The sequence below is a fragment of the Hydra vulgaris genome, chromosome 09 (assembly GCF_038396675.1).
Source record: "Hydra vulgaris chromosome 09, alternate assembly HydraT2T_AEP".
Classification (NCBI taxonomy): Eukaryota; Metazoa; Cnidaria; class Hydrozoa; order Anthoathecata; family Hydridae; genus Hydra; species Hydra vulgaris.
This window is the reverse complement of record NC_088928.1, coordinates 16,532,450-16,543,064: the sequence shown is the minus strand read 5'-3', so window position 1 is coordinate 16,543,064 and position 10,615 is coordinate 16,532,450. Positions and strand designations below refer to the sequence as shown.

The window sequence follows — 10,615 nt, the reverse complement described above, 5'->3', positions numbered from 1 at the left end:
TGCATTATATAAACTTTTTTGTTAAAAAGTTGAAAATTTTTTTTTCTTCACTACAAATAATAATCAAAATATATTTTAAATTATCTATATTTTATAAATCGCATATTTTGCACAAGCCTAACTTTAACACTTTGCAGAAAACTTTCAATCATTTCCAAAAAAAATTAGTTTGCGTAACAAACTTTTTTTTCTCATATCGTATCATTTACACTCATCTAAAGAAGAGCTGCATACCGTCCATAATTTGTCAACCTAAGGCAACCTAAAGTTTATTTACAAAATCCTAATTTTGTAAATAAACCAAGTCTGGCTATTATTATAACTAATTATTATAATTTATTAATATTAATATATTGTTATAATGTAATCAATCTATTATTATAAGTATAAAAAACTTCTTGAGTGAGTACCGAGATAAAAAGTTGGTTAATCTCACCTTCCTACATTTATATGTATACTCATCAATACATCTAATATGCATTGATAAGTATGAATGTCGAGATTAACAAGGCTGTCTGCAACAAAACTATAGAACAACACTAAGAAGACTTTTTAATAATAAGAAGGTTTTAACTGACTCTTTTTAAAAACATGTTAAAAAGATTAAATCAAAATAAATGTTCACAATATTTTTAAATGCACAAATTTATTTATTTTATCTTTATTTAAATTTATTTAGATTATCAGTTATATAACACGAAAAGTTAATAAATAATAATAATAATAATAACAGCAACAACAACAATAACAATAATAATAATATTAAAATGCCAAAAATATTTATAAATTGGTTATTAAATTAATGATTATTTTAATCGTATAGGTTTGAATATCCATATAAAAAAGCAAAGTAACACTGATAGTAGAATAAATAAACAAACAAAAAATAAAAAAACAGTAGAAATTTTTACATTTCCGTGATATTTTACATTTCATTGATTTGTTTTTTTAAAAAGCTTTTGATTGTTGTTTATTTTAAAACTTCCTAAATTTGCAGAAGGTGATGTTGTTACATTGATTTACTTTAATGCCGCCTGAAGCCGCCTTTTAATTTTCATTTTTTAAAAGTTAGAAAAAAAAATCTAGGCTGAGTTTTAACATGACCCGTTTCCACTCCTAAATAAGAAATTTCACTTATTTTTATTGCGCCTTTTTCAATGGAACAGTTACAAAAAAGATTGAGCGACAATTGGTTACTTATTCCATTTAAAGATTCAATTTTTACTAATGTCGTTGTCGAAACTTAAAACGGTTCGTATCAGTTATAAACGCAGTTTCATAAAATTAAAAAACAAGTTTACGTATTAACTTTTATTATTATATATTTACAACAATATAATAATAAAAAAGCTTAAATTCAACTGATTCAGCTATATATATATATATATATATATATATATATATATATATATATATATATATATATATATATATATATATATATAAGGTAACATATATATATATATATATATATATATATATATATATATATATATATATATATATATATATATATACATATATATATATATATATGTATATATATATATATATATATATATATATATATATATATATATATATATATATATATATATATATATAAGGTTACATTATATAAAAAACAAATTAAATTTGTTTTTATGGCAAAGTTAAAAGCTTTTCATGATGAAACTCCGTAAAGATAATGCCAAAAGAAAAATAAAAGGAATTTAACATTTAACAAGGAATTAAACGGAGCGTGATTACAATTTGCATTTTTCCGTGAAACGCCCTCTGAAGATTTCTAATTTATGCAATGCGCTGCACTGGTAGCCATTATGAATAAATCAGTCTAGAAGGGAGAGTCGCTACTTTCCTGCTACAATTCAATTATAGATAAACATTTTTCGCTTCAAAGTTTTCTGAAATTGTATATTTAATAGTTTCGTTTTTTATTTTAATTTAATTTTTTATAAATTTTATTTGGAAATTCAGGTTGAACTTCACAAAGATGAACAGGTTTGTTTTTTTATTTTATTTCATGGTATTCATTGAAATCCTTGATCTTCTGATCCTTATTTCCCGATTGCCAGATTTCCAGCATGTGCGATAGAAAATAGTACCAATATTTATAAAACTATTAACTTCCATACTAATAACGTATAGTATTATATTTGCTATTGTATGATATTTTTCATTAAGATAGATAATTGCTTGTTTATCTCTATCAAGAGTTGTCTTAATATCTGAATAAAAAAACCTCTTCTGTAAATATTTTTTAGACGTATAAATGTTGTTTAAGCGCAACTGAATAATCATATTCAAATCAAAAATTAAATGTATATATTTTATATACAATATTTAACTTATAATGCAGATGATTGCAAATAACTTTCATTTTGTTTCACACACATGCACTCACACACATGTGTGTGTATATATATGTATATGTATGTATTCTAAAACTATTAAAAACGGAACTTTCAAGTATCCTTCCTAATGCTTTTATTATCTCATTTTCAAATGGTATTTTCCCAGAACACTTTAAAAATGCCAAAGTTATGCCTGTCTTTAAAACTGGTTTAAAACTATTAATATCAATCTATTGACTAATTTCCCTCCTCTCCAATATTGATATAGTTCTTGAAAGACTAATGTTTAACCGCTTAAATGAATTCTTCAATGAAAATAAACTGTTTTTTGAATTACACTTTGGTTTTCAGACAAAATGCTCTATATCACTTGCTTTACTATGACTAACAGAAACAATTAAAAATTATCTTGGTGAAGGAATGTTTGGATGTGGTATTTTTAATGACCTTTAAAAGGGATTTGACACTGTAGATGTTGACATTGTTGTGTAACTTAATGGGGTGAGCTCAAACTTACATGATATCAAAATATGCGTTCCTCAAGGATTTGTCTTTGGTCCTTTGATGTTTCCTATTTATATAAACGACATGTTTAAAGCTTATAAATTTTGTAGAATCCAATACTTTGCAGATGACGCAGTCATTTTTCTCTTATAACAAGTCTATAAAAAAAATCAACAAGTATGTTAACTATGACTTTAAAAAATATGCAATTAGCTCAATGCCAACACAACTTCCCTTAACTCCATAAAAACTGATTCAATATTATTTAAAAGTTGTAACAAAAAATTAGATCAGCAGATTAAAATTAAGTTAAATTAGAAAAAACTTAAGTGCAAAAAATTTGTAAACTACTTGGGTATAATATACTTGGGTATAGACAAATACCTAGAGTGGACTTGCCATTATTGCTTTCTATCATAGAGTAAAAATATAAGTATTGTAAATTGCCTAATTATCATGCAGAAAAAAGCAATAAGGATTGCTGAATCTCTACCAAAAAATTCGCATGCATTAATATCTTTTAATTCATTACAAATTTTCAAAGTATATGATAAAATCAATATTTAAAATTGTTTATTTATTCACAGCTGCTTTAACAAAAAGCTACCTCCTATATTTAATAAATGGTTTACTCTACGCAATGCAATTGGCTGTCAATTTACAAGAAATTTTTGTAGAGGTGCACTTTTAAATTTTACGGTAAACATTTTAAATACTCTGCATTAATGGACTGGAATCAACTTTGAAGTAAACTAAAAACAATCTGTTTTTACAATATTAAAAAAGATGTCCTCAAAACTAATACTACTAAATACTACTTGTTATTTCAAGAAAAATAGAAACAACAATTGTATCATTGGTGATAAAAGATTTATCACCATAGAAAATATATGAGATATGATAAAAATATCAATATTGACTAATAGCAACCTTCTGTGTGTGTATTAATTGTTTTTTTTGTTTTATTATGCTCATATTCGCTCTTATGATTTAGCCAGGCTATACTGTATGAGAGTGAACCGTCCATACAGACTGTACATAATATTTTTTTGTAATTTATATCATGCTTATGTAAAACATTGATGTTTCTGGTAAATATATTGCCCTTTATTGTTGTTTTTGTATGTATGTATATATATATATATATATATATATATATATATATATATATATATATATATATATATATATGTATATATATATATATATATATATATATATATATATATATATATATATATATATATATATATATAAATTACGTTGGTGTATTCTACAAACAGGGTGATCAATGTTCTTAAAGAACAGAGCAATAATAAATAAATTAGTAAAAACACTTATCTAATTTTTTCTTTCTACACTGTTTCTCCATCAGTAGGTTATATATATATATATATATATATATATATATATATATATATATATATGTATATATATATATATATATATATACATATATATATACATCTATATATATATATATATATATATATATATATATATATATATATATATATATATATATATATATATATATATATATATATATATACACACACATATATATATATAGACATTATGATGTAAAGGTTAAGTTGGGGCTGTGAACCATTACTAAAATGTTGCATTACAGTCTACTTATGAAAAAAACTCCTTTTGAAATAAAATGGAAGTGTGTCTTGGATCCACAACTTTGGGAATTAAAATTACTGTATAATTGTATAATGTAAATACACGTGGTTTAATGCTATGTTCCATTACTTGACAATTTGTTACATTAAATTTAAAACTGCAAGCTGTTGTTGAAGGGGAAATAGTCAGAGTGTAGTAGGCAACACATAACAGCAAATTGTTTTAGTTATTTGCTATTTGTTATGGCTCAAGAAGTCAGATTTAGAGTCAATTTTTGGTATTTCTGTTCGAGATTTGTGACATTGCAAAATCATGTTTGTGTCCGAAAACTTTCATAGTTGTTGCTGAGATGTCTAATAGTATGTTCAACTGCCTGAGATTGGCACGGAATACCACTCAAGACATCAACGTGAAACTGGAAATGGAAAACCATGACCGTAGGTGACTTCTTTACCGTTGGTGTTACATATCTGGCATTGAAACGTTGATTTGGTAGTCTCCTAACACGACATGACTTTGATTGAAACTGAGTGAAGGTAGCTTCATCCGAAAACATCACGTTCCTCCAGTTTTCTGCCACCCAGTGCCGGTACTTCCTTCAGAAGGCCAATCGGTCTTTGATGTTTTTAGCGGTCAACTTGGCTTTTTTTGCAGCACGATAGCACCGGAGATTGAAATCGTTTACCAATCGCCTCCTGATTGTTCGGGAACTTGGTGGGTCCGACATGGATGATGATATAGCTGAGGAGGACCACGTGGGATGAGCAATACAGGTCCTTCGGATGAGACGATCAGCTGATAATGAAGTTACACATGGTCTTCCAGATCTTTTGCGTAAATCCAGTGTACCCAACTCTGTTGCTCTAGCAATCCCTTTGATGACTGCCGATCGGGACACCCCCAGAATGGCTGAAATTTGCTGGTGGAGCACCATAGTCTGCGCACATTTCGCGACTGATAACTCCTTTCCACGTGCCATTAGAAGATTATAGGTCGGAATATCTGCAAACACACCCAGAACAAAATCGTGAATTGCTAATATTTACTAATATTTAATTAACTACTAAGTAAAACAAGGTAAATTGAACATAAAAATCAACCTTTACTCCTTCTAAAATATAATTTATAATTTCTACCTGTTTGAAATGATTCCAAAATATGGATTATGTCAATAAAGTCGTATTTAGAGTCCAAAAATAGAAATTTCTAACCTGTAATGCGTGTTAGCAGATCTCTACACATGCACGTGAATCAATCTAAGAATGTAAACAAGTCAAACACTGCATAAGAAATTTAGAGCTTTACACATGATTGGGTGTGTGTCTCTCATAATGAACAACAGCTGATACTGAAATCAATGGTACATTGATTGTATAAGCTATAAATATCTTTGTATTTAAGCGTAAGATAGGAAACAACGCTCATTCTGTAGCTTGTCTTCTATATTTTAACAACTGACACTAATTAGTGCAAGTTAGTCATTGCGGCATAGTCTATAACCGCCGAAAATGGCTAAAACGCCCAAAATGCAAGGGTGATCCAAACTTTTGGCCTAAGCTGTCTATATGTATGTATGAATGTATGTATGTATGTATGTATGTATGTATGTATGTATGTATGTATGTATGTATGTATGTATGTATGTATGTATGTATGTATGGATGGATGTATGTATGTATGTATACATACATACATGCATGCAAAAGTGTATATATATATATATATATATATATATATATATATATATATATATATATATATATATATATATATATATATATATATGTATAAACTTATATACTATAAAATGTAACCTTTATGTTTAAAAAAAAAGTTAATTTAGAAGGCCAGAAAATATTTAAAATTAAGTATTAAACTGCCTGCCCGCCCGAACCAAGACCTTCAGTCGATGTAGCAGCACTCCTTGCATGTTTTAACTATTTATCAGTTGACATAGCAGCACTCCTCCCATGTTCTACCTATTTGTCAGTCAAACTCACACAAAAAAACTGAAAGCTCTTGTAAAAAAATGTTTAAAGGAGCTTGCATGGCCATTCCATGTTCATTTTAGGGGAGCATTTCTCTGCTCTCACACTCATTTGCTCCAGTCAAAGCCTATATATATATATCAATGTCCTTGTGTATTTAAATATACTTTGTTTATATATATATATATATATATATATATATATATATATATATATATATATATATATATATATATATATATATATATATATATATATATATATATATATATATATATTGTTTGATTGCAATACATTAGTTTTGGTTTTGAGTTTTTTAACAAATTAGTTTATATGTATTGTATATAGCTACTGAGTAATATCAAGAATTTCTTTGTTAAATATTTAAACATTGTTAAGAATTTTTAAAAGACATCTTTTAAGAGTTTAATATATGAAGGGCTTGTTGTGAAACAATGAAAAGCCACAAAAACAAATATTTGAGAAAAATGACGTTTAAGTTTTATTTAAATCTATAAAATCAGTGCTTACCTATTATTCTCTCAAATTTATACATCATAAAAATACTAATGGATATTATATATTGGACAAAAAAATAAAAATAAAAATTGCGTATATTATTTATGATTATAAAAATGATAATAACTCATTTTTGAAAAAAGTGTGGCTTGTCATTGTTTTACAATAAGCCCTTCATATATAGTTAAATAAAAACTTCTATTATGTATATATATTACACTTGATAATGAGGGTATCTATACTCCCTTGAAATATTGTTTATAAAAATTAATTCAAAAAATAGTTACATCCATAATAAGTTTTTATTTAATTAAACATTGCTATGATAATTTTGTTTTATTAGAATGTAAATTGATTGAACAACTAAAAACAAAATGTCTAATCTTATTGTTATCAAAGTAAACCTTGAGGCATTAGAAATTGTCAAAACATTCCAGGTAATTTAATAATTTTTTGTTGCAATAAATTATCATATTTATTTACAATAAATTATCATTTTTTTCTCTAAAATATTTGTCTGTTTTTGCAAATAACAATTATTAGTTATGGCTTTTTTTTTTGTCAAGAAAGTTATAAGTGATATTTTTAATCATTGTACAATGACAATGTGACAAACTTTTTTTGAAAATTGACTTTTAAATCAAAATCAAAGGTGAATTAAGATTTTTTTCAATGTCAATGGAAAAAACCTTTCTGAGTTTAGTTGGCGCAAAAATAATTACAAAAACACTGATGCTAAAATAATGTTAACGATGATGATGACATGGAGTATAATGATGCTGCTGCTGATGATTTTTTGATTATTATCTGTTATAATTATATCTGTTCAAGATATCATTTAACATGAAAAACTCTCGTATCATTTTCTATACTTTAAATGTAACTAGTGCTAAAATATTATTTTTTAGAATCGTTTATTATGTAGTAAATTTTGAAAATAAGATTAAAAAAACTTTCTACTGAATTTTTGGAACATAATTTTTGTTTTTCAAAATTAAATTTTTTTTTTTTTCTCAAATAAAATTTTATAAATGTTTTTAGTTTGAACCATCTTCGACTATTCAAGAAGTCATCAATTTAACACGGCAAAAAATACCTGAAGCTGCTCCAAAACCAAGTAAAACCCTCTTGAATTTAACAGTTTTTACTTTTTATTTTATTAATGATTTAAGCCCTTTTTTTTTCTTTTTTTTATTTATAAATGTTTATGAATTTTTTGTTTTAAAAAAGTTTTTAAACAGTCAAGTAATTGTCCATACTTGTTTTTCTGTGTTTTTCTATTAAATGATTTTTTTTAAAACAGATCAGAACTATGGAATCTTTTATATTGACCAAAACGATATTTTAAAAAGTCAATGGCTTGAAAATGATAGGACTCTTGAATTTTATGGAATAGTTAATGGGGTATATATAAATATATTTCAAATATTTTGAAAATAAAATTTTAGTTGAAAAAAGTTTACTGACTTTCTGAGATACACGTTTTTTTGATAAAGTTTTTAATCTAATCATTTCTTTAGACTGAACTCATTTATCGAGATAAGCACAGATATTTAAAAGTCAAAATGTTGGATGGATCTGTCAAAACAGTCATGGTAAAATTTTGTTTAAACTTTAAATTTAATAACGCTAGTAATTTTTTCCTCTAAATTTTGAATGGTTTAACAAAAATTAAATATACCAATAAAAACAAACTCCTTGGTTCAAATATCACTTTCGTAGCTAACACTTTTTTAAATCCAATAGGTTTTGAATCAGTTAATATTCTTTTATCTAGTTGAACAAATTAATTTGTATATATTTCAGTTTTTATATTTTTATATTTGTATTAGGCTAGAGCTTAAACTTTTAAAGGAAAGTTAAAATGGGGTCTATTGAAAACTCATTTATAACCAATAATAAATAAATATTGAAATAACTTGTTTTTTAATAAACTTTCAAAAAGTAGCAACTATAAAAGTTACAAACATTTTCTGCTATGATAAAAGTCATTCAGTTGTTATAGCAACAATGTTATAGCAGTTCTGTTGTGATATATTTGATTGAGTCTTGCATGTTGTTGAAGCTTATTTTTGTAACTTGACATTTATTTGGTTTTTTGTTCTTAAACATTATTAGCAATCTAACCATCCATCCAATACATGAATAATGAGTCTAAAATGAGTTTTTAAATCAGCAGAAAATTCTTTTGATTATATGTGAAATAGATAAACATATCAGACCTAATAGGCATATCTATACTTCTTTTTTACACACCATTTTTCTCATGTTTGAAAGTTCACTGGATTTAAGCATCGCTCCATTATCCATCAACAGTTTTTGTGGTGGGCCATGCTCCCTAAATACGGATTCCAATTGACTTACTACATTTTTGGTATCTTCGCGAGGCAACTTTCTCCAAATTGCAAACCGACTTGGTCCACAGTCAATCATTGTTAAATATGGCGACCCTTTATAGTGAGTCACATCACAAGCATTTCGATACCTTGTGTCTGGTACATCTAGCACTCCATTTTCCTATTTTATTGGCGCTGGATCAATTGAATTACATTGACAACATTTGCGAACACATTCTTCAACGTCTTTTGTTAATACGTGCAGAAGTCTTTGTTGCACTGTAAACATTGTCCAATTAACACCAAAATGATGCTTTGAGTGACAATTACGAATTTCTTCAGCAATATTTACTCCACATAGTTCTTTAGTATTTCTTCGTGAAAGCTCATTTATCCAAGTCTTTGGAATTCTTGTCAACAAGTCAGCTTTGTTTTTGGAGGACAGAACCCATTTCAACATGATGTTTATGTTATATTCTTTTATTAAGTCTTGCAATAGAGAAAGTCTTCTTTTAATAAGCCTTTCTGATAATGCATTTGATCGAATTCTGTGACTTTCAGTCAGCATACTTTTTAACCATCCATGAACTGTAACTGAATCAGTGAATACTGACAAAATCTTTATATCCAACTTAATAGCTAGGTTTATCCACACACCACAGCATCTAATTCAGCAATATTAATATGCATGACATCATTTAAACTTCGAAGCCAGGCTGCATCCTCAGTTATTACGTCATCGTATTCCATAGCAACCCCCATTGCCATGCTGCTTGCATCACACCACCATGTTGCTCCGTTTTTAATCCCTTTAGCATTCCATTTCTCTCTCACAGAATCACAAACTTCTAATCAGCGCAATATTTTGATCAACCATGACTGAGCTTGATCTCCGATTAGATCATCCCAAGCATCTCCTTGACTATGACGTTTTATAAAACTGCAGGCAATTCTAAGCCATTCTTCAACAGGATAGTGACCTAATAAGTGTCCACATATTGAAAAAAGTTTCCGTCGTGTTACTTTTTCAGTTTTGATATCTTGTGACTTTGGAATGATGTTTCCACGTTTCCAACAAAGCTCCTTTTTTTTAATTTCTAAACAGTTGCAAACCCAACACTTGTGCAGTATCACATTGCACCGGCTCTTTTTTTACCAATCCATAACACGCTAAATGATTTACGACCTTTTCAACTGATGTCTTTTCCAAATTAACAATAATGTTGTCAATGTAGTGGTCAGTTGCTTCACTAATACCTGCATTGAGATTCAACACATTGTC

The 10,615-nt window shown here is 27.1% G+C and overlaps 1 protein-coding gene across 8 annotated transcripts in view; it reads left to right on the top strand.

The window, feature by feature from the left end:
- The first annotated feature begins 1,835 nt into the window (after window positions 1-1,835).
- The window catches only part of LOC100207482 (talin-2), a 63,319-nt gene continuing 54,539 nt past the window's right edge, over window positions 1,836-10,615 (top strand). For 4 of the 8 annotated variants that reach the window (XM_065804871.1, XM_065804867.1, XM_065804869.1 and 1 more), the window contains exons 1-4: window positions 7,325-7,434; window positions 8,039-8,114; window positions 8,301-8,401; window positions 8,518-8,592. In XM_065804871.1, the coding sequence (XP_065660943.1) occupies window positions 7,372-7,434; window positions 8,039-8,114; window positions 8,301-8,401; window positions 8,518-8,592 (315 nt within the window). In that variant the 5' untranslated portion in view covers window positions 7,325-7,371. Of the gene's footprint in view, window positions 2,002-7,324; window positions 7,435-8,038; window positions 8,115-8,300; window positions 8,402-8,517; window positions 8,593-10,615 lie in introns of those variants that run through there. The other 4 variants (XM_065804868.1, XM_065804866.1, XM_065804872.1 and 1 more) reach the window with 2 other exon arrangements.